Source organism: Microtus oregoni, unplaced genomic scaffold (genome assembly GCF_018167655.1).
Source record: "Microtus oregoni isolate MIOR12 unplaced genomic scaffold, Mior012 000077F_ref0000221, whole genome shotgun sequence".
Taxonomy (NCBI): domain Eukaryota; kingdom Metazoa; phylum Chordata; class Mammalia; order Rodentia; family Cricetidae; genus Microtus; species Microtus oregoni.
Window position 1 is genome coordinate 6,603,226 of NW_024544029.1, and position 25,221 is coordinate 6,628,446.

At 47.4% G+C, this 25,221-nt stretch overlaps 2 protein-coding genes across 4 annotated transcripts in view; one reads left to right on the forward strand and one right to left on the reverse strand.

Moving 5' to 3' along the window:
• Positions 1–683: 683 nt before the first annotated feature.
• Higd1c (HIG1 hypoxia inducible domain family member 1C) lies at positions 684–16,118 on the forward strand. Its single transcript, XM_041642542.1, is given in 4 exon segments — positions 684–936; positions 2,502–2,696; positions 8,179–8,313; positions 16,054–16,118. Coding segments are annotated over 4 exon segments (648 nt in total).
• An 8,113-nt stretch (positions 16,119–24,231) lies between these two features.
• Slc11a2 (solute carrier family 11 member 2) overlaps positions 24,232–25,221 on the reverse strand; it is a 33,222-nt gene continuing 32,232 nt past the window's right edge. For all 3 annotated transcript variants that reach the window (XM_041642576.1, XM_041642577.1, XM_041642579.1), the window contains exon 17: positions 24,232–24,801. In XM_041642576.1, the coding sequence (XP_041498510.1) occupies positions 24,724–24,801 (78 nt within the window). In that variant the 3' untranslated portion in view covers positions 24,232–24,723. The remainder of the gene's footprint in view (positions 24,802–25,221) is intronic.

Here is a 25,221-nt window from a genome sequence, read left to right on the forward strand (position 1 = left end):
AGGGAAAAGGCAAAAATATCAGGGTCATGAAAGTTAAAGTCAGCTATGGCATTCTCTCTGTCACGAGGACATGACAAGCCACATGACTGGATCCTAGAGAAAACTCCACATGGGCTGGTACAACCAGTAAAGTGCTTGCTGCCAAGCCTGGTGGTCTGAGTTCGAGTCCTAGGATCCCCATGGTGGAAGTGGCCCCAGTTCCCACAGGTTGTCCTTGATCCTCTACAGGTGTGCTCCTCGCCCCCCAAAGACAGAGAAATGCAATAAAAAGTGCAAGCCAATTTTTTGTTTTCTGAGATAGGGTTTTTCTGTCTAGCAGTCCTAGCTGTCCTGGAGTTAGCTCTTGTAGATCAGGCTGGCCTTGAACTCACAGAAATCTGCCTGCCTCTGCCTCCCAAGTGCCTGGGGTCTAAGGGCATGCCACCACCCAGCCATCTTTTTTTTTTTTTTTTTTTTTTTTTTTTTTTTTGCTAGATAGTTGACAAAATGTGAGTTTCTTCTATTGCATTAGTTATGCATGTGAATGTCCCAAATGCACCTGAAAAGCATAGCAAGGGGAAACAGTATGCAGCTTATCAGAGAAGAGGAAGAGAGCGAGGGAACACAAGCCAGACTTCCGGTTAAAAGGTGTAAGGGGAAAAAAACCACGTGAACTCTCCTTGGTCGAAGGCCTCCACGCTAAGATGGGTGGAGCTGGAGCTGGAGAAGGTGCAGACAGGACGGGGAGATCTCTGCAGACTCAAGAGTCCGGCACAACAGAAGCCAGGACAGGGTGCTCGCTCACGGCCTGGGGCGCAAGTTATCTTCTGGCCGGCAGTCAGGGCCTGCGCTGCTTCCCACCCCGCCTCTGGATTGGCCGAGAGGCAGAGGTCCTTCTTAAGGGCTGTTCGTGGACTCGAGTGTCTGTGCAGGCTGCAGGGGGGACGCCTCCTGCAGGTGCCTCTACTGAGGCAAAGGGGCTTCTAGAACCCTTGGAGTCAGGATAATTGGCTTCATCCTCAGCTGCTGTCCATCTGATTTTTGATCATCGGAAGACATTTTTTTTTGCTCCTATCATTCATGTTTCCGTGAGCTGCTGTTTTATTTTGTGCTTGGCATTGGATCTAGGGCTTCATGCATGCGAGGCAAGCGCTCCTCGGCTGAGCTGCAAGCCCCAGCTGTTCTGTGCTAAGTGCTCTTTTGTTCCTATCTGCTGGGTCCTTCCATCCAGCCCAGGGTCAGAACTGTGCCGGATTCCTAAACTAGGAATTGGATCTTGGCTTTGGATGGCATTTCCCCGAAAGTACCCCCACATTTTCCTTCCCTTCAGTCCTGGGCAGGGATATCTAAGAGTCACAGTCACAGAGGCCCCAGGAGCCCCCTGAACAGTCGGACTTTCTTCTAGCTGGGTGTGGTGGCACACAACTTTAACCCCAGCACCCACGAGGCAGAAGCAAGTGGATCCCTGAGTTCAAGGCCAGCCTGGGCTACAGAGCGAGTTCCAGGACAGTCAAGACTATCTATAGCATTAGACCCTGTCTCAAAAAAGCAAATGAAACCTAGAAGCTTCCAAAGCCTGACATTAGTGGCAGCTGCTGCTGCTTCTGGGTCTTCAGCAGGACGATGGGAGACCTCAGCCAATGCCAGCTGGCTACTCCCTCAGGGTTGTCTGTTTTCCTGTGATCATCAATTAGCTGGAAATCACAGGGATGTGTGGCAGCCTTAGACCTGTGCTGCTCAGGCCCTGCAGGAGTCAGCAAGCAGTGGGGCTGGGCTCCAGCACGTGCAGGTATGGTGCCTCTTGCTGGGTTTGATTTTCTGTTGAAATTTCATCCATAAAGTGGAGCTACTGTGTTTGAATACTATGCGCTGCGTGTGTGTTCACGTGTAAAGGTGGGCTGTGCACACACCAGGCTGGAATACCATGCGCTGCGTGTGTGTTCACGTGTAAAGGTGGGCTGTGCACACACCAGGCTGGAATACCATGCGCTGCGTGTGTGTTCACGTGTAAAGGTGGGCTGTGCACACACCAGGCTGGAATACCATGCGCTGCGTGTGTGTTCACGTGTAAAGGTGGGCTGTGCACACACCAGGCTGGACCACTCAGTCTGTTGCAATTCAGTTGTCTCTGAGTCTTCATTAATCCCTGGCAGATGAGGACAGTCACTTCTCGCTGCCTGGCCTGGCACTAGGGGTGCTCAGTACATGTCTGAGCAGTTGTCTTCGTACTGCACATAGTACAGAGAGGTTGCCCTATCCGCTGGACCCCAGAAGACTTTTACCCCCATCTCCTGTACATCAGAAGACTAGTTTTGCCTGTGCTGGTGACATCATTGTAAGAGAAAGCCTGTGGTCTTGGTATCTGGGGAGAAGTCTTGGGGTCCCAGGAGACTTCAAATGTCACACTGGGAAAGGGGACTGGATGGGGACCGAGGTGCTGTACTCAAGGACTCTGCCCGCCAGGTTCTCTCTCCACATATATTGTAATACTCCCCCTCCGTTTGGGATTGAGGTGCAATAAGTGAGATGGAGGGAAGGACAGGCTCTGAGCAGCGTAGCAGCGGGAAAACAGGCTCTTGGAATATGGCAGCAACCACACAGGTCCCTGCTGTCCCTAGAGAGAAGTACGCCTTCAGACGAGTGGTCAGCAGCTGAGGATGAAGGCCAGCTGTCCCGCCTCCTCAGGAAATCAAGAGACTCCCCGTTCGTCCCTGTGGGTAAGTACCTGCCTCGATGGTTGTAGGAAAACCAGGATGAGAAGGAGCTCAGCCTCCCTGGGGTGACTCTGCCTGTGCGCGCACATTCTGATTCTCCGAAGCGTGCCCCTCAGCAGCATGGGTTGATACTTTCCAGCTCACACGCCAGTGGATTTTAGTTATCCTTTTACTGAGTTTTACACACTTCATCACAGGCCTCTCTCATGTTTTCATAGTTACTGTTTTATGGGGGAGGGGGGCGGTCACAGACATGCCACAGCAAGCATGTCAAAGGACAATCTTAGGGGACTGGTTCTCTTCTGCTATGTGGGTTCCAGGGGTCAAACCTAGAACAGCAGGCTTAGCAGCAAGCACCTTTGCCTGCTGGGCCATCTCGTCAGCCCCTAGAGGTCCATCTAAAATTAGTTCACACCGACTCAAACTGAACGCCCTGAATAGACTCACGTTTCTGACTGAGGACTGGAGCAGCAGTTTAGCATCCCGAGGGTGGGCTAGAACCGCCTGTCTCTGTTCTGCACATCACTGATGTCTTGGCATCTGCTGTTACAGGCTTTCCCCACATCGCCGTCAAGTATGATTGAGAATTGAGATTCTAGGGGGCTGGGATGCAGCTCAGTTGGTGGAGTTGGCCTAGCTTGTGCACAGCGCTAGGTTCAAGTCTCCTTACAGATGAGTGCAGGTTGGAAGATCACTCTAAGTCCAGCACTCAGGAAGAACTGAAGTTCAAGGTCAACACAGAGTAAGCTCAAGACCAGCATGAAAGACCCTGCCTCAAAAGAGGGAGATGACAGAAGGAAAAACAAGCTCCTTAACCCCAGTAATGACAGATTAACCTCCGCGTCTGTTACACATTGAGACGGTGTTCTGTTCGCGGGAAGTGTGTCTAATGCCAAAAGATGAAAGTTCCTGGCCAAACTCAATTACCTGCAGACCAGAGACACTGGGAACAGAACGGCACTGACTTAGATCTCCCAAAGGGACAGAACCTTTTAGTGAGGACAGAACTGGACTTGATCAAGGGAAGAGTCGGGTTTTAGCTAGAAAACAAATAAGGATAAAGTTTGTATATATTGTTGAAGTTTCATTTAGCTTTTGTAATTTTAGCAATAGTTACAGAATATTTTGCCACAGGATGGACTGTGTTATACAGATAATTTACAAAATACTTCTATTGATTGTCTGAAATCACTTCCATCAAATATGATTTATTGGGATGGGATCCAGAACTAGAGTGCTTGCCTCAAACACGTAGGCCCTGGGGTCCAATTTGAAGCACTGTGAGATAAATCAAAATAAATCTATGATTCTTCTTATTTTTTGAGACAGGACTTCCCTACGTAGCCTTGGCTGACCTGGAACTCCCTATGTAGACCAGGCTAGACTCGAACTCACAGAGATCTCTTCTTATAACAGTTTGTAAGTGTACAGTTTCTCTTCTGCTTAGTGTTGCACCAATAATAAAAACCCAGAGACAGATACTAGGGTTCAACTTGAAGATCAGAAAAACAAAGCAGCTAGCCACTGACTCTTACTGCTACCTCAGACCGAAAATAGGCAATCCTGCCTCCAGAAATTGAGACTGAGAGCTGTCTCCTCCCGTCTTGTATTCCTCTCTAGTGCTGATTAAAGGTGTGCACCACCACCCGGCCGCTGTGGCTAACTAGTGTGGCTGCTGGGATTACCGGTGTGTGCCATCACTGCCTGGCCTCTATGGCTGTCTAGTACGGCTACTTTGCACTGACCTTCAGGCAAGCTTTATTTATAAAAACACAATATACCATTATAGTTCAGGCAATTTAGGGCTTTTAGTTTTTCCTCAGATTGATACAATCATGAGTATTTTTGTGTCATATTCTGTACTTTTGCTGTTTTCTTGGAATATATTCCAAAAGTGAAATTTCTACATTAGGAGGCATGAGCAGTTTAAGATCATTGTAATTTAGAGCCGGGCGCACGCCTTTAATCCCAACACTTGGGAGGCAGAAGCAGGCAGATCTCTGGGAGTTCAAGGCCAGCCTTGTCTACAGAGTGAGTTCCAGGACAGCCAGGACTGTTACACAGAGAAACCCTGTCTCGAAAAATCAAAATAAAATAAAAAAGAAAGAAAGAAAGAAAGAAAGAGTCATCTATCTTTTGTCTGGGATTAAAGGCATGTGCCACCACCACCACCCAGGGAGTTAAAAAAATCCTGTGTGTTATGTGCTGGTGTATGTGAATATGTATGTGTATGCCTGTATGTGAGTGTGTGTGTGTGTGTGTGTGTGTGCACGCGCGCGCGTGTGTGCATGCACCACATGTGACCTGCAGGTGCAGGAGACCAGAAAGAGGTGTCAGATACCCTGGAGCTGAAGTTTCAGGCAGTCCTGAGCTGCCTGATTTGGGCTACAGGAACCAGACCCTGGTCCTCTGAGAGAGCAAAGTGTTTTTAACTGCCGAGCCATCCATCTCTCCACCCTCCTTAAGTCTTATTCTAAGTGTGTGTGTGTGTGTGTGTGTGTGTGTGTGTGTGAGAGAGAGAGAGAGAGAGAGAGAGAGAGAGATTGGAAGGGCATGTGGCATGTGTGGAGGCCATAAGACAACAACAGCTACAGCTTTCTTTCACCCTTAAGTGGCATCCAGAGCTCAGCTCAGGCTGCCGGGTCCCAACAGCAGTCCGCGAGCCACAAAGCATCTCACTGGCCCTGTCGTAGCTTTCTTATTGGCTTGCCTTTTGCTGTGTATACATCTTGTACTTTAGTCATTCCCCTCAGCCTTCACTAACGAGTCTATAAAACACACAGCACTGTGATCCTTTACCCTGGTTCTTTCTTCACGCTACCAAAGAGAGACCGTACCATGAAGGCTACGAATATCACCTATCCCTAGGATCTCCTGTGCCAACAAAATTAACCAGAACTTCTTATCCCCATAAGAATTAGCTGCATTCTGTAAACCATGAACAAATACACAGACCCTATAGTTTAAGAGGGGAAATCCATTTATAGACATCAGAAAGAAAATACTTAGGTATGAATTTAACATGTGTATGATGACAATTGCAAAATAACAGACTACCTACTATGTTCATGAATTAGTATTAGTTATATATTGTAATATAGCAATGAGGTGAGGTCTCCCCAAATAGATCCAGAGGCTTAATATCATTCCCATTACAATCCCAACAAGGTTTCTGTGACCACAGCGCTTGCCTTGTAAGGATATGGACCAGAATTTCACCTCTGGAACCCACATAAAAAGGCAGGGGCATGGAGACTGCTCACTTGGGTCCCAGCAGTGGGGAGTGGAGCCAGCAGATCTGCAAGACTCCATGGCCAGCCAGGCTGACCTACTTGGTGAGTTTCAGGCCAGGGTGAACAGCACTTGAGGAATGACACCTTAGGCTGTCTGCTGGCCACTATATGTTGTGTACACAGGTGCACATATACATACGCACATACATAGACACACAAAAGACAAGCTTAGAGCCTGAGATGTAACATAATGGAAATCGTGAATTCTCCAGCAGCTAAAACAGTGTTTATCTTTCAGTGCTTGAGACCAGTCTAGAGGTCTCACGAAAGGGAAATATTCTATATTTATTTATTATGTATACAATTTTCTGTCTGTGTGTATGCCTGAAGGCTAGAAGAGGGCGCCAGACCTCTTTACAGATGGTTGTGAGCCACCATGTGGTTGCTGGGAATCGAACTCGGGTCCTTTGGAAGAGCAGGCAATGCTCTTAACCACTGAGCCATCTCTCCAGCCCCCAAGGGAAATATTCTAACACCAAGACTTTGGGCTTTTGTTTTTTGAGGTAGTCTCTCTGTCTCACTCAGGCAGGCCTCTAACTCCTTGATCCTCCTGCTTCAACCTCCCAAGCGCCTGCACTACACATGTGTGCAGCATGTTCTGTTCTGGGGTTTGTTTGTTTAAGATAAAGCGGAAGGAAGCATTCTGCCTCCTGGCTCGGATGGCCCAGACACTGTGGCTGCTGATGGAGAGATAAATCAGTAGGGGACCAGAGAACCCCAGAGTAGAACAACACTATGTTTTTAAAAACATTTTTACTTAAACATTTTTTTAGGTTTATTTTTTAATTTTTTATGTGTATGGGTGTTTCCATAGGTATGTATGTTTCTATACGTGCGTCTGGTGCCCCTGGAAGCCAGAAGAAATTTACAGTCTGCCTCCCTTGGATTTCCTTTAAACGCTAATAAAATTGCTCTTGAGCTTAAAGACAGAAATGAATGAAAGAAAGAAAGAAAGAAAGAAAGAAAGAAAGGAAGGAAGAGCAAGCTAATGTGAGATGCGAGGTGGAGAACAGACTGGCTAGCCTGGGATGTGCAGTGCACTAGCAAGAGGAAATATAAAAACAGATTCCCAAATACACCCAAATTCAGTCCTTCAATCTCTCTTCCTCTCTCTCTAAATAAATTCTTAAAAACTATATTTTTGAGTATGTTTATTGTTCAGTAAAATTTCTACTGCTGTGATAAAACACCATGTCTAGAGGCTGGAGAGATGGCTCAGCAGTTAAGAGCACTGGCTGCCTTTCCAAAGGACCCACGTTCAATTCCCAGCACCTACATGGTAGCTCACAACTGTCTATAACTACAGTCCTAGGGCATCCAGTGTCATTTTCTGGCTTCCGTGGGCACTGAACACATGTGGTACATAAATATATACATATAAAATAAAACACCATGACCAAAGGCAACACAGTGACAAAAATGGTTGATTTGGTTCATCTCATCTTGCAGCCTGCTATGGAGGAAAGCCGAGGCAGGGACTGGAGGCGGGGACAATCCCGATGAAGTCACGCTGCCCGCTGGCTTGATCTGCTTTACTTTCTCAGCCTGCTTTCTTAGACCTACAGGCGCCCTGATGAGGCATCTTCTCCATAGTGGTTTCTCTTCCCAGATGACTCCATCTTGCATCGAGATGACAAAAACCTAGCCAGCACACAGGGTCTCATGTAGCCCAGGCTAGCCTTAACCTCCCTGTACAGCAGCATCCTGGTTACAGACATGGACTGCCACACCAACCTTAAGCCATGCTTGGGACAATCTTAGGCTTCAAGCCATGCTAGGCATGTCCTCTGCTATAGCTCTTTTGAATGTCCTCTTTGGTACAAGTTGAGCATTTGAAATCCAAAATTTTAATATACTTCAAAATCTGAGTCACCGTGATGCCTTGAGAAGGTTCGCACCTGCTGTCACGTGAGGAGTCACGATCAAAGCATAGGTACTCTGCAGATCTAGGAAACACCTCCAGTCCAGGTGGAAAAGGTGTGTGAGGCTTACACAGGTTTGCTTTTGAGACCTAGGTCCATCACAAAAATCACAATGCAGATATTCCAAAATCTACACCACCCGCAAGCCTGGCTTCTGGCCCTGAGCGTGTTAGGTGAGGGACACACAGCCTGCAGTTTGACTGCCGGTTTTCCGGGTAGCTGCCCTGTGCACTTGCCTCCTGTTTAGCCACTCATGGTTTAAATTCACAGGGGTGGCAGCTTTTATGGCTGTGCTGTCCTGCGGTCTCTACAAGTTGAAGTCCAGAAGAGATGAGAAGCTGTCCCATCGTCTCATCCACGTGCGGGTCGCTGCCCAAGGCTGCGCTGTGGGAGCCATGACCCTAGGTAAGGTTTCTCGGGGCCAGCTGTCCTCTACAGGTGTGCACATCTGTGTCTGTGTTTTCCTTATTCTGTTTATTCTTGGTAGAAGATAAATATTGGCTTGAGACAGTACGAGGCTGCAGATAAAAAGATTCGCCTTGGGCCCTGGAGAGATGAAGCAGCTAAGAGCACTGGCTGTTTCTCAGAGGACTCAGGTGCAATTCCCAGCACCCATGTGGTGGCTCAGAAACACTTGGAACTCCAGTTCTGAGATCTGAGAGTTCTGGAATCTTCTTGAGCATCAGGCATACATAGTGTGTGCTTCCATACTTTCAGGTACTCGTACACACAAAAAATAAACCTTTAAGGAAACAGGCTAATAGGGGCGAGGCTTCTTAATGTCTTACTATTTTCACCTGATAAGACCTTAAGGAGGGGGTGGGGTTTTTTTTTGTTGTTGTTTTTCAATACAAGGTTTCTCTGTAGTTTTGGAGCCTGTCCTGGAACTAGCTCTTGTAGACCAGGCTGGCCTCTAACTCACAGAAAGCTACCTGCCTCTGCCTCCTGAGTGCTGGGATTAAAGGTGTGAGCTAACACAGCCTACCTTCTTTTTTGGCTTTTTGAGACAGGGATTTTCTGTGTAACAGCCTATGGCAGTGTTTCTCAACCTTCTAACACAGTTCTTCATGCTGTGGTGACCCCCAACCATAAAATTATTTTCATTGCTACTTCATAATTGTAATCTTGCTACTGTTATGAATCATAATGTAAATGATATCTGCTATGTGACCCCCCCAGGGGGCCCAACCCACAGGCTGAGAACCACTGCTCTAGTGGCAGGTGCTAGCACTGCCTCTACTCCACCCAGCTCCGCTCACAGCGGTGGCTGCATCCCCAACTATCTGACCAGCACTTTACTTAGGAGGAGCCACTGCAGAGGCCAAAGATCTAAACATTTTTACTTCCATCTGGGTATGAAGCTTTGCCCACTGAGCAATGCACTTACAAGAAAAGATAAGACCACGTCTTAGGGTTTCTATTGCTGTGATGAAACTCCATGACCAAAGGCGAGCTGGGGACTAAAGGGTTGATCTGGCTTACACTTCCACATGGCAGTCCATCACTGAAGAAAATCAGGACAGGACTCAAGCTGGGCTGGAACCTGGGGGCAGAGCTGATGCAGAGGCCATGGAGGGGAGCTGCTTACTGGCTTGTTCCTCATGGCTTGCTCAGCCTGCTTTCCTATAGAACCCAAGACCACAGCCCAGGGATGGCACCGCCCACCATGGGCTGGGCCCTCCCCCATCAACCACTAAGAAAGCAATGCTTGCCTGTAGCCTGATCTTAAAGAGGCTTTTTTTTCTACTGATGATCCCTCCTGTCAGATGACTTTAGCTTGTGTCACGCTGACATAAACTGTGTAGCACAGACCACTTTGGGTGGCGGTGAGCTCACTGTGTAGCCTGGATGGCCTTCAGTGCAGGTGGGATTCCTGACACTGGCTCACAAGGGCTGGGATTTCAGCTGGGCACCACCACACCTGGCGTACATTTCTGAGGTTTGTTTGCTTGACACAGAACATCTCTAGGTAGTCGAAGGTGGACCCCAAAATTGCTATTTAGTCAGAGTCAGACCAGACTCAGAATAACAATCCTCATGATAGGATAGGCAAGAATAATTTAGAATGTTGAAACATGAGCTAGCTAGAATACGCAGGACAGAAGATTCCTACAGTGGCTCTGGTTGGCTGTTTTCCTATGGGCCTTATGTATTGGCCCCTTTTTCAATGGACATTATAAACTTCCTATGGCCCTATGGAGCGCAGTCACTGCATAGGTAGTACCAAGACCCTTTAATTACTTTGCTTTGGGGTCCTACACTATAGCCCAGGCTAGTACTTAGGAAGTACCCCAGGCTATCTAGAGCTTGAGATGTTCCTGCTTCAGGCCTCCTGGTACAGGGATTACGTGTGTGCTCCTGGCTCAGTAGGCGATGCTCACGTGACCTGTTCAATGGTGAACTTGCTAACACGGCAGTAGGACCTGTCAGCTTAACTGCACCAGAGTTCTGGAGGCAAGACATTTCATCCAAGCAATTGTAATGAAATTCCCAATGTAGCCTGGCAGAACCCCGTGAGGATCCTAAAGGTCTCACTGCTGGAGGAGAGTAGCAAGACGGCTTCAGAGTACGCTATCTTCACACGGTACAGCTTAGAGGGGCACATTAAAAGACTACTCAGCACCATCATCAGACTGCACGGGTCCCAGGGCAGGCCTTGAGGACTGCCTGCCTTTGCAGCAGCAAGACCAGCTCAGAGTCACTCGGGGAGAGGTGGGGGTTCCCTGCCACTTTCCCACTCTCCTCTCCAGCCATGCTTTGTTTCCTGCAGTGAGAAACTCTGGCCACAGCTGCAGCTGCCTCTCCTGCTGTGAAAGCCACTGATGACTGTGGCCTCAGTTTCTGCTTCAGTTTCCTCTCTTCTTGGGTCCCAAACCTGAAGATCTGTTGTAATTGTAGCTCCCCCATCCAAACCTGCCCTCACTGTTATCAGACCATCCACCAAAGCCACGCGGCCAAGGTTGTCACCACCCACAAACTCCTCTTCAATAGCAACAGCTTCCATTTCCAGAGCTGCTTTGGCCAGTCACGGCGTGCACGAAAGCGAAGCTCCTCTCCTGGCCGCCACCTGAGCTCTCAGGTGTCAGTCTTCATGTCTTCAGTGCCACCAACAAAGCTCTTTGTCACGGTTCAGTGGGCACTTGGACTCTGCGAACCTTCTCGAGAGGACCCTTTGGTTCACCACCCTTCTGTCCACCCTGTGTGTCCTCACATCCGTGGTGGCATCCAGCTACTCCACATAAAAGTGGCAAACACGAAGCCTCGGAGTGCTTACTGTTTGGCCCTCTTATTACCAAGTGTCACAGTTCAGATATGAAGAGCCTCCAAAGGTTCCTGGCTTTCAGGAAGCGACAGCTAGTGCGTTCTCTCGGGAAAATCTAATCTGCTAATGTATGGGGACACTTCTTGTTTGTCCTGCTGGGAGTGGAAGGCAGGGGCAGAAGGAAGGGCTGCAGCCAGGCGGGCTGCCGTGTACAGGGCATCCAGAGCAGGCGATCTAGCCTCGGCTGGCAGCAGTACTGAGCCTATAAAACTGCCATCGAGGCAGCCAGCCGATTGTCCTGACTCCGAGTCCACCCATCCGTCATCCTGGCTCCCTTCTCAAGTCCCCATAGCGCTTTCATTCCAAGAACTGCTGTGGGAGTGTCACATATCAATCTGTTGATTTCATTGGTTAAGCAATAAAGAAACTGCTTGGCCCTGATAGGTTAAAACATAGGTGGGAGGAGTAAACAGAACAGAATGCTGGGAGGAAGAGGAAGTGAGCAGAGAGATGCCATGCTCCCCTCTCCCGGGCGGACGCGAGAGCTCTGCTCTCTGAGGCACACGTGATGAAGCTCAGACCCAGGATGGACATAGGCTAGAATCTTTCCCGGTAAGACTGATGCCACACAGATTATTAGAGATGGGTTGATCGGGATATGAGAATTAGCCTGTAAGGGCTAGAGTTAATAGGCCAAGCAGTGTTTAAAAGAATACAGTGTCCGGGTAATTATTTCGGGGCATAAGCTAGCCAGGCGGCCGGGGTGCTGGGGACGCAGCCCCGCCACTCATATTACAACACTGGACTCAGTGGGGACTGAGAGATCTAGATCTTAACGGGGCCATGGGCAGCATCTGATCAGCAAAGGCCAGGGATGCTTGATTGTGATTAGCAGCAGTCTGTACAGCAACAGCACAGGCTAAGCCAGAGATGGGGGGCCTGGTTACAGTGGGGACCCTGGGTACAGTGGCCCTAGAGCTCAAAGTGGGGGCCCAGGTTAAAATGGCCCTAGAGCTGAAAGTGGGGACATCACAGAAGCAGAAAAGGCTGGGCTTGAACTTAAAGTGGAGAGCTAGGGGAAGATACTGCAATATCCCCCAACATACATATGTTATACACACACAGAAACACACATATACACATATACATATAAACACACATACCATGTGTATGACATATCTATGTATAAATAAATGTATTATAATCATCTCTCCAGCTTTCCCCAAAGAGACATGTAGCCCTTTACCAGGAAGCCTGTGCACCAAAGGGAGGAAAGTCACATTGTTTGGGGCGGGTAGAACACTGGCTGGACGCTGACAGACCCCTGCCCTGACAGGACCACGCTGAAGTGCCACTCAAAGTAAGAGTCTGCAGATGTCTGTGCTTTGTAGAGGGCCTGTGTCACCAGAGCCTGCTGCTTCCTGTCCCGACCATGTTTGTCTCTAATTCTCTCTCTCTCTCTCTCTCTCTCTCTCTCTCTCTCTCTCTCTCTCTCTCTCTCTCACACACACACACACACACACACACACACGCATATACGGATGCTCAGAAACTTTCAGAACTCTTCCACAATTTGGCATTGTTGTGTGTGCCGTGCATACGGCACATGTGAACCAAGGCCTGTGTTCAGCACAGCTCTGTGGAGTGGTTCTGTCCACCTTTCATGGTTTCTGAGGTCACTGGGCTTGGGAGGCAGATGCCCTCACCCCCTGAGCTGTCTTGCCAGCATCCGTCAGCATCCCCACACTGGTACCCTGCCCTGTACGAGCCACTACAGTACAGGGCCGGTAAACCAAGTGTCACTGTATTTCGCAGGACAATCGCTTTGTCTCAAACTACAGTGCACGCATTGAAATCCCCATTCAAAATGTCTCCACGGCTATGGAGACAGCCCAGTGGTAGGGTGCTTGCTGAGAATGTAGGAGGCACTGAAATTGAACAAAACAAGGCATAAAAAAATCATGGTGGCGTAGATCTGTAATCCCAGCACTCAGTAGGTGGAGGCAGGCTTATCAGATGTTCAAGGTTAGCCCGAGACTCCAGTAAACCTTTTGAATTGTAGAATTCCCATTCTGTACATAAAGGGGTCCTTAGGGATATGGGAAGAAAATACTGTATCTTGAAAATAAAATAACTAACCAGATGTAGAAGGTCCTACACGTCCTTCCCCTTGAGTCCAGGAATAGAGGCCACACTGGGCAAGACAGCCAGATCCTGTCTCAAAAAGAAACAGACTAAAATAAAAAATAATAATGCTTTGCTAATACGTACATTGCTTATATTAAATTTATTGTTTAAAAATACATACACATGCCTATAATACCAGCATTGAAACTAAGGCAGGAGGCTATCTGCTAGAGGTCAGCCTGAGTCTAGGCTGCAGCACAAAACCTTGTTTAAAAAAGACACATTTGGAGGACATAGTCAATATATTTCTTTTTCTTTCTTTTTTTTGTTTGTTTATTTGTTTTTCAAGAGGGTGTCTCTGTAGCTTTGAAGCCTGTCCTGGAACTCGATCTGTAGACCAGGCTGGACTTGAACTCACAGTGATTCACCTGCCTCTGCCTCCCAAGTGCTAGAATTAAAGGCGTGCGCCACCATCCAGCTCAATGTATTTCTTTTATTTATTTATTTGATTTTTTTTTTTTTTTGAGACAGGGTTTCCCTGTGTAACAGTCCTAGCTAGCCTGGAACTAGCTCTTGTAGAGCAGGCTGGCCTCGAACTCACAGGGATTCACCTGCCTTTGTCTCCCAAATGCTAGGATTAAAGGCGTGCGCCACCACCACCGGGCCTCAATGTATTTCTTTACACACAATTTAAAAGCTTGGAGAGGCAGGGGGATGGCTTGATAGTAAAGTGCTAAGTGCTTGCTACCTAAGTGTGAGAAGTGAGTTCAGATTCCCAGCACTCACACAAAGTGGTACAATGTGCAATCTGTAACCCCAGTGTGCCTGTGGTGAGATGGGAGCTGCTTGGCCAGCTAGTCTGGTGTACACAGGACCTGACAACAGGGACACCCTGTCTCAAAGCAGAAGTGACCCCACTCATGTGCTAGGGCGTATTCATGCCTACTCTCACACACACAAACACACAAACAAAAGTTAAATCTACTAAGAAGCTTGGGCGTCACTGTTAGCATGTGGAGCTGTGTGTCGCAGACATGAGGCATCACGCTCTTAGGTCTCGCTTAGAGAATCGGTTCACCAGTGAAGCGACAGGTCTGTGGGCTGAGACAAAGATACTGTGACCTTAGGGAAGTGGGTAGTAAGAGCAGGAATTGTCTCTAACAAGACAAACGAAATGAGTCCAGGACTCTTTGCCAGCCAAAGGTTTTATCTGCTACATATCAAGACAGTCTCACTATCCGGTGCTGGCCTCAAACCCTGTGTAGCCAAGGCTGACTGAACTTCTGACAACATTCCTGCCTCTGCTGTCTGAGTGCAAGGATTACAAGTGGGTACCACCATGCCTGGTGTATGTGGTGGTGGGGATCAAGCCCAGGGCTTGTGGTGGCGGCTAGACATCCTTAGCGACCTCTCCGTCCTGAGAACATCACTTCAGTTACAGTATTCCAGCTGAAGAGAAAAACATTGGGGCTTGAATTCTATGCATCAATTCTAGTCATTTTAATATTTCACTCTATAATTTTTCCAGCTTGTGCCCCAGTTTACTATCATGTGGAACTGCAAGAATTCAGAGCCCTTATCCTCTGTGCCCAGTGGGCAGTCATGGGGCAATGAGAATTCGGCCGAGTCTTCCGACCCCTCTAGCTTTTGGACATTTGGAGATTTACTAACACGTCAAGGGCTTATGGAGGTACCCCCTTTCCCTCTAAACCTATTTTACCTGTGTGCCCCCCCCCCCCCCCCCCAGCCTCAGCACAGTCCTAGGACCTTGTGGAAGCCACAACCAGCATCCGCTTCTCAGCGCTAATTCCTGCCCTGGCTATAATCCCAGAGCAGGGGCTGTTCAGTCACGTGTTCCTTTACCTGCTAAGCACAGACAGATACTGAACATGTGACTGGTTAATTCGGATGCCTGGATCTGATCAAATATCTGATCAATGCGTTTCTCAAGATTTGCTTTGTTTTGTTCCTTTGTGAGACAGAATTTCATGTACCTTAGGCTGGCCTCCAACCACTGTGCAGCCAAAGACGACACTGAGCTATTCTTGCCTCTGCTTACCAAGTGCTAGGACTGCTGACACGTATCACCGAGCCAGCCACAGTGGCCCACACCTTTAACCCCAACACTCAGGAGGATCTCTGTAGTTCAGAGTCAGCCTGGTTTATATATTGGGTTCCAGGACAGCATGGAAAAACCATCTCCAAAAAAAACCAACAAAAATGCAAACTTGGGGATAGTGTCAAAGTCTAAGTTCATAACAATATTGGTTTTTAAATGTTAAGAAATTATAGAATTTGCATCTTTATGAATTTATTTTGTGTGTGTGTGCACATGTACACCTGTGTCAATATGTCCGTGTGTGTGCATATGCACACCTGTGTCAATATGTCCGTGTGTGTGCATATGCACACCTGTGTCAATATGTCCGTGTATGTGCATATGCACACCTGTGTCAATATGTCCGTGTGTGTACATATGTACACCTGTGTCAATGTCCGTGTGTGTGCATATGCACACCTGTGTCAATGTCTGTGTGTGTGCACGTGCACACCTAGGTCAATGTCTGTGTGTGTGCGCATGCACACCTGTGTCAATATTGACTTAAACGTAGGTGCTGTCTGATTCTGCAGCCTCTGTGTGGACCTGAGGGGTTGCCTGTCTCTTTATTTCACAAGTGTTATGGTTTCAGAGAAACATGTGGGAAAGCGTCTGCGTCTTGTGGACACTACTGATGTGTAATGCCTTTCTGTTCCAGGTGTTCTCTAGTCTATGTATAAGGACTACATCAGACCTCGCTTCTTCAATGTACCCAAAAAATAAAGCCAGAAGCTGAAAGCAAGGAGAACAGGACCCTTCTGAGTGTGGGTCCTTAGAAAAGGAGTCTGACAGTGTGCGGATCCCACTGCAGACTCCTCAGAAAGTCTGTGCTGATGTCTTGGTGTGCTACAGTCGTTCTAAAGCCACGGTGGTCTCCTGAGAATTGCCCTGCTGATGTCCCTTTTCTCACTCAATCCCCCTCGCAGTAATAACAGGTGCAGCTCAGGACCTTGCGTGTGCAGGCAGCAGCTGTACCTGCATCAACAGTGCACTGACAGACTTCTAACCAGGAGCTTAGCAAAAACGTAGTCACTATACACTCAGCGAGCAATGTTAGTGGATTTGTTAGGAAAGGGTGGTCAGGGAGGCAAGGTGGTGCAGGGAGTGAAGGGGCTTGCTGCCTAACCTGGCAACCTCATTTGATCCCTGAAGCACAAAAAGTGGAAGGAGAGAATGAACTCTGGAAGTTACCCTCTGACCCCACGTGTGTGCCCACAAACAAATGAGGAGCTGTAGGAATGGAGTGGGCAATGTCCTTGCAGGTGGCCAGGGTTCAATGCTCACAGCCACCTACACCAGGGAAGCAGATAGCGCGCGCGCGCACACACACACACACACACACATGTGCGCGCGCAAGCAAGTACTCATAAATACACAGAAAAACAAATCAATATTTAGAGCGGGGATGGCAGCCTATAACCTCAGAAGCCATGGGCAGGAGGATCACAAGCTCCAGTCTGGTCTAGGGTTATCTACCGTGAAACCCGCTCTCATAAACAAAAGCAACAGCAACGTTGGGGACGGGCAGTATTTTACTGTGCAGCAGTGTCTGTGCTCAAAACAGCAATCCTTCTGTCTCAGCTCTCCTGCATAGAAGACACCTTTTCTAAAAGCGCACCTTTGGGGGTGGGGAGAAGTTCTCTGTATATCCCTGGCTGTCCTGGAACTCACTCTGTAGACCAGGCTGGTCTCAAACTCACAGAGATCTGCCTGTCTCTGCCTCCCCAGTGCTTGCATTATAGATTGCGCCACCACCGCCCTGCCAAAGCCTACTTTGTAATGTTACTGAATGAAAAGGATATATTCATTGCTTACAAAGCAATGCCAAGTGTCCATCTATTAATGGCAGCGATGCACGCAAACTTACAGACTTGGGTGAGGTGAACTGTAGAGTACTGCAGAAGAAAGGGTGATAAGAGCAGGGTAAACTGGGAGACTCCCCGCAGGAGGGTCCTGTAGACAAGACACTAACACCTGACTCAGTGAAATACTCCAGGGGCCTAAAGCCATAACGTCTGAAAAGGGAATCTTCACTGGATACTAAAATCTTTGATGCTGCCGATATATTAAACTACGTCATAAGCCTGCATGCTCTCCACCCGTTCTTCACAGCACGGGGACACAGCTATGCAGGGGAACTCGCTGCATGTTTGCTGCCACTCCAGTCTGCAGGATAGGAACACCCGTCCACAACTGGGCTCCACAGTGAACACACATCGGTTCATCTAGAGATTGACTATGCTAGCACTTTCATGCTATAATCTGAATCTGTCCCCCACATGAGCTGAGGTGGGAGGAGTCTCCGAAGAGGTGGAGCCTAATGAGAGACGGTTAGATCATGAGGGGAAGGATTGGTCTTGAGGGCAGGGTGTTAAGAAGGGACAGTCCTAGATGGTGGTGGTAGCACACGCCTTTAATCCCAGCACTCAGGAAACTTGAGGCTGGTAGATCTCTGAGTTCAAAGCCAGCCTGGTCTACAAAGTGAGTTCCAGGAGAGATAGAGCTACACAGAGAAACCCTGTTTTGAAAACACCCCTCTTACCCCCCCCCCCAAAAAACCAAAAACAAACAAATGAAAGGGACAGTCCTCCTAGGGAGCTAAGGCTGAGTTTGCAGTCAGCTGAGAGCGAGGGGAGAGAGAATAGGAAAGAAGAAAGGGAAGGAGGGAGGGAGGGAGGGAGGGAGGGAGGAAGGGAGGAAGGGAGGAAGGGAGAAAGGGAGAAAGGGAGAAAGGGAGGAAGGGAGGGAGGGAGGAAGGGAGGAAGGGAGGAAGGGAGAAAGGGAGAAAGGGAGAAAGGGAGGAAGGGATGGCGCCCACGTGGACAACTGCTTCCACATAAAGCCTGAGACAGCTTGGGAAGTAATTCTAGAACAAAATGAAAGCATTGTGCCTGGTTTCTTGGTAGCAGCAATTTCTCGGTTCTACTCTGCTTGCTAGAGGCAAGCAAGCGCCTCATCTAAGAGAGGCTTCCTGACTCAGCTTTAGCTACAAAGCCTGCAGCTCATTAAGAGGTCCTGCCCCAAAACACTTAAATGGTGTTGACAAAAAGCTGAACGCATGCTTTTCGGTTTTCAGCCATAGCAGGAAAAAAGCTGCGCTGTTTAAAAATGCCGGCTTTCTGGGCTGTCCTGCCAGGACAAACTCTGACTCTTTTATGCAGGCGGTTTGTGTGGTTTGCAAGCACAGGCTGCTGAAGCTCGCTTGCTGGCTACAGCCAGTACCTCAGCCATGAGGCTGGAAAGCTAAGGAATGGGCTGGATCCAGCCGGCAAAGCCACGCCTTTAATCCTACCCATATTGCTCAGTAATTTAAAGGCTCGTGTGGTCAGAAAAAGATATACAGTAAAGAGAGATTCAAAGACAAAGAAAATTTCTAAATGGTTTGAAGTGTGTTAAAAATATATGCAGACTAAAAGTTGAAGTTCTTAAAGTAAAAAACAAAAAAAGGAAGAAAATTGTTGTGTGTGGTAGCACACGCCTTTAATCCCAGTGCCTACAAGGCAGAGACAAACAGACCTCTGTGAGTTCAAGGTGTAGTAGTGTACACCTTTAATCCCGAATGCCTGGGAGGCAGAGACAGGCAGATCTCTGAGAGTTCAAAGACAGCCTGGTCTACAGAGTTACTTCAGGTCAAAGATACAGAGAACCTGTCTCAAAAAGCAAAGAGTTAAAAGTAAAAATAAACGAAATAGAGGTTAAAACAAAGCTGTACAAAGATGGAAAATACACAGAGAATCTTGATACTGTATGCTATTATGCTCCCTTTGAATTGTTTGAATGCTGAGGAAGGAGCAACAGCTGCTAAAAGATATTTATTTATAAATGCTGCTGAACTAATCCGACATAGATATTTTGATGCCTTGACTTTGAAATTTGGATCTAAGGACATGATGCTTTGGAAAGGAGTTTCTTATTTTGTTTTCACAGAGGATGAGACGCTGTTCATTTCTTCTATTCCGATTTGGTATGATGGACCACGCCCTCCTGAAGGGTTGGTGTGAACGCCTTCAAAAAATTGCTTCGCTCAACTGCCAACTGAGATGAAACTAGCACACAGGTTATACCATGAAAGACCTAATTAACGACGCCCCCATTCAGCAGGAAGCAGTTTGGAGAGAAATAACTACGCCCATATTCCCAAAAAATGTTTATAAATGTTCTTGTACATTTAAAGGGGGATATGATATAGATATGAATAATTTGCATTAGTATAGATTTTGCTTTATTGATAGAGATTTATGGTCAATTTTGTTATATGTATAAGTGTTTCTGATTTTGATTAAGGTATTGTGATTGTGTAGTTCATTTAAATATGTACTGTATAATTAAGAAATATAGGTTGTTAATGGATAATCATCGATAATAGTAAAGCTTGTAGTCATGTTAGTTAGATTTTCTAGATATATAGTGATATATTTTAGATAGACATTCTTCATGTCTTTCAAAGATTACAGAATAGGACATTTAATGTTTTAATAACTGAGGACTTTTCATAACAATGAGACACTCTGCTCCTGGCAGCACCAATCTACTTCAAGAGGAAGATGGGCATCGAAGAGGCTCGTTATGGAGTTTTGATAGCCATTTGGGCAAGAAACTGCTCTTGCCTGGACTATTGCATAAACTAGACACAGAGAACCCGCAGAGAGAGGACTACTGAACTTGCCTAAAGGTGAGATGATCTTTTGGGGTTCCTGATTCGTGAAGGAGTCTGCAAGACATTCTGCAGGATACAACAGATAGTGACTGAACAGACTTTGAATTTTCCTGCTTCATGGAAATGTCTGCTGGATACCATGGGCCTGAAGGCTGAAGATTGATGCCCCAACGGTACAAAAGAACTTTGGGTGACTGTACAGGCAGCGAGATGTCTCTGTCATTTCTAGAATTTTGGACTTCTTGTTTACTTAGGTAATATTATATCTTTCTGGAGTCTTTGATGGTGTTATATGTAATTTTGCTATGTTAAAGTTAAAGCTTTTTTTTTGTTTAAACCGAAAAAGGGGAAATGATGGAGGAAGGTCATTGGCTAATAAAGGAACTGCCTTGGCCCATTTTATTGGTTAGGACATAGGTAGGTGGAGTAAACAGATCAGAACGCTGGGAGGAAGAGGAAGTGAGGTCAGAGACTCGACAGCTCTCCTCTGGGGAGCAGACGCCTGAGAGAGACGCCATGCCCCTCTCCCGGGATGAAGCTCTGACCCAGGATGGACTAGGCTAGAATCTCTCCTGGTAAGCGCACCTTGGGGTGCCATACACAGATGATTAGAAATGGGCTAAATTAATATGTGAGACTTAGCCTAGAAGAGAATGGGCCAAGCAGTGTTTAAATGAATACAGTTTGTGTGTTGTTATTTCGGGGCATAAGCTAGCCGAGCAGGCGGCCGGGGTGCTGGGGACGCAGCCCCGCCGCCCTTATTACTTCAAAGGGAGAAAGGGAGGAAGGGAGGAAGGGAGGAAGGGAGAAAGGGAGGAAGGGTGGGTGAACTACTTGGTCTCCAAGTGTTCTTTTCCTTTCGCTAGTGAGCCTCCCTTGGCGTCATCCAGCAGGTGACACAGAGAAGGCCCCTCAGTAGAGGGAAGTGCTAGCCCCGTGTCCTTGAATAGACTGTGAGCTATATCTCTTTTCCGAGAAAACAGCCTGTTCTCGGGTACGTAACAGACGGCGGCTGCACAATGCCCATGCACAAACCCAGATTTGCTACCATGGGGTAGCAAATAATGAAATATTACTGGTTCATTTGTTTTTTAAATTTATCTTGTTATTTTGTGTCTAGGGTGTTTTGCCTACATATATATATATGTGCGTCATGTGTGTGCAGTGCCCTAGGAAGCTAGAAGAGGACAACTTGAGAGTCGGTTTCTCCTTCTACCATGGAGTCCCTAGTATGAAACTCAGGTCACCTGACATGGTGGCATGTGTCTTTACCTACTGAGCTATCTTGCTAGCACCTTCATTTAATTTTTTATTTTAATCTTTTTAGATTTTTTTATGTGTATGTTTTGCCTACATGTATGTTTATGCATCATAGGTATGCCTGGTAATTGAAGTGTTCAGAAGAGGGTACTGGAATCCCTGGGACTGGAGTTAAGAATGGTTGTTAACTGCTGTGTGGATGCTGGGAACCAAATCCAGGCTCTACAAGAACAATAATACTCTTAACCACTAAGCTGTCTCTGTAGCAACAACCCCATCTTTAAAAACAAAACAAACAAACCCCAGGATTTTGAAGTTGATACAAAGCCAAGGATAAACCTGAGCTTCTGGTCCTCTTGCCTCTATCACCTGGGTGCCAGGATTGCTGGGTGTGCACCACCAGGCTGGTATTTGTTTGCAGTGCCGGGTTGAATCCAGGCTTCCTGTATGCTAGTCAAAGACTCTACCTACAGCGCCGCATCTCTAGCGCCTGTGTCCTGATGAAGGCTCACATCAACCTTCTAATGGGTTGAATGTGGTATATATTTTCGCTGACAAGAGTGGTGTGGCCTCGGAGTGACACGTGGGCTCGGGCAGTTCAACTCTGCCCCTGCTAGCACACAAAGCACAGAGGAGAACAACAGGAATCCTCAGCGTTCTTGACCTCTGTTCAACTACCTCAGCTGCTTAGAGTTGTGAAACAGGACATTCCTATCTTTGACCTTTCTTCTCCAACATTATCTCCCGAGAAAGCAGCACTGAGAAAGAGAACTGGAGGGGAGGGGCCAGTAGAACAGCCTAGTCCATCTAGGATTGCAATCTGTGCACACAAAACTGAAATGCAGAAACTTTAATTACCCAAGTGAAAATACTGGTTTTGTCTCAATTTTAAGATCAAAGAACTGTGACTAAATTGTATGGTTGTTCTCTTAAGTCTCAAGAGGCCCATGGCCAGGCATAATGGCACAAATTTTTAATCCCCGCACTTGGGCTGAGGCAAATGATCTCTTTAAGTCCAAGGCTAGCCTGGTCTACACAGCAAGTTTCAAGCCAGCCAGAGCTACATAGTTAGACTGTACAAAAAAGCGGAAGGGGGAGGGGCTCAAGTGGAAGTGAAGGAACTGTCAAGTTCAGATAACTCCCTGCCAGGTGGTGGTGCACACCTCTAATCCCAGCACTCAGGAGGCAGAGACAGGCAGATATCTGATTTCGAGGCCAGCCTGGTTGACAGAGTGAGATCTTGGACAGCCAGGAATACACAGAGAAACCCTGTCTCGAAACAGAGAAGAAGGGAGGGAGGGAGGGAGGGAGGGAGAACTCTCTGGCACTTAGAGGACAGATAATCTGGGCATATCTGGAGACACACACACACATACACACAGATACAGACAGATATACAGACACACACACAGATACACACACACACACACACATACAAAATCACTTACTAAATGGTACTGTTTCAGAGCAAAGCAGAGAGATCAGACCATTACATTCAATGCCAAAAGATAAACGTGACATTTAACAGCATCAACGTCTGTGGGGTTTGTAGACTCAGCACCCAGGGAGCCAAGAAGGAAAGGAGTGGCTCAGACGCCACTGTGGCACACGTGGCAATGACAGTGGGCGGGCAGGATCCTGCTCCAGCCTGCTGTACTGCTGTGTAGGAATGTGGGCCCAGTGCTGCAACCCATTCCTCAAGAAGACGGTTATGGGGGCTAGAGATAGCTCAGTGCACCCGGATCAGTTCCTAGCACCCACATGGCAGCTCACAACTGTCTGTAACTCCAGTTCCAGGGGATCCAGAGCCTTCACACAGACATACATGCAGGCAAAACACCAATGCACACAAATATAAACTATATTAAAAACCTGTTAGGATAACAGTGTGTGCGTGTGTATGGACTGCTGGAGGTCAAACCCCAGACCCTGCCTAAAACAGGCAGGAGCTCTGCAATGGAGCAGAACCCTAAACAAGTTTTTAGTTATTCAATGTGAATTCTATTATAAAAAGTTTAAGAAGGGGACTTAGGAAGCTACACAGGGGTGCTGTGTGGACTGATTATCTGGGTTCTCATCCAGTGTGAGCCTCACACCACTGCTACACACACCTTAAAATGCTTAGGGTTCCCCAGGACACCCAACAGCATCAGTAAGAGTGACCCTTAGAAACAGGGTCTACTATGGCATGTGGCGTGTCAGTGCCCAGTGGGAGGGGACACCACGGACTGGCCAACTCTAGAAAACAGATACCATCAGTGTGAAAACAAATGGAAGACAGGCTCTCGTTAAAACTGATGTGCCCGGGACTGAGGAGACATTTCAGTTAGTGAACACCTGCTGTCCAAGAGACCTGAGCTTGGGTCCCCAGCACTGCATAAATTCCAAGTGTAGCGAATCTGTAACCCCAGTGTTGGGGAACAGGGGCAGGAGGATACCCAAACTCACTGGCCAGGCAGAGTAGCCAAGCAGTGAGCTTTGTGAGTTCGCGACTCACAAAGTAGGGTAGAGAGAAACGCCAGACAGTAGCCGGGTGGTGGTGGCTGGTGGCGCACGCCTTTAATCCCAGCACTCGGGAGGCAGAGGCAGGCAGATCTCTGTGAGTTCGAGACCAGCCTGGTCTACAAGAGCTAGTTCCAGGACAGGCTCCAAAGCCACAGAGAAACCCTGTCTCGAAAAACCAAAAAAAAAAAAAAAGAAACGCCTGATATCAGCCTGTGATCTGCATGAGGATGAAGACATACAGGCACATGAGTGCACACACATGCACACACAGAGCACACAGTTGGACATACACGTGTGAGTGCACACACACATACATTCACGCTCGCACACACACACTTTAAGTGATACGCAAGTATTAGCAGCTTCTGCTGCTACATGCACTCCTGATGCATGACAATGAACTGAAACCACCAGCGCAGTAAAACAGCACTTTAAAAGATCGTTAATGTAGAAAGTCCAACGTAAAAAGATTCATTCCCTTTCTTACTTACGATCCAGATAAAAACAAATACCTAATTTACCTTAACATTTTTTTAAAAAAAAAATCTATCAATTTTTATAACCTTAAAATCTTACCCAAACTGGCATGTTCGGGTTTACATAAATACATGTTCATACATTTTTATTTCCCAGAAGTGCAGGCGCTAGCCTGTGGGGAGCGCGGTGGGGAGCACGGCTGCCCAGGCCCACTGCTTACCACTCCTTACTGTCTGACTGCTGGAGGCCAGCGGGGCTCGGACCCAGGCACAGTTCTTGGCCTTTACCCCGGATCTCACGAGGAAATCTCTGCCTTTGTTCAAAACATCTGAACAAACTCACCTCTGAACTAACAGAGATTTGCTAACAGACACTTGGCACAAAAGGGCTGGGAAAAAGCAGCGTTCTTAAAGTCTCTCAGGCTGATTGTCATCTGGATACAAGTAAGTCAGCGTCCACGGTGTTCAGCAGGTAGAGTTCAGGCTGAGCTGTCAATCCCAGGTGACACTGAGGACAAAAACACGGGAGAGAATTAGTGTGACTTTCAGGGAGTCACATGGTAAACTCAGTTTAGTCCCTTTTCTCAGTACTTTTGTGTTTTATTTCAGAATAGAAAGTGGGGGGCTGGAGAGATGGCTCAGGAGTTAAGAGCACTCACTGTCTGCTCTTCCAGAGAATCTAGGTTCAATTCCCACCATCCACATGGCAACTCACACTGTCTGTAAGTTCCAGGGGAAGCAACACCCTCACACAGACAGACATACATGCAGGCAAAACACCAAGGCACACAAAATAAAATTTAAAAGAAGAAAATGGCTTATGTGTATATGAGGTTGTTTAAATTCAAGGACAATTTTAATTTTAGACTTTTATTTTATGTGCATCAGTGTGTCTTGCCTTCACACATGTAGTGTGCATGCGTGTCTG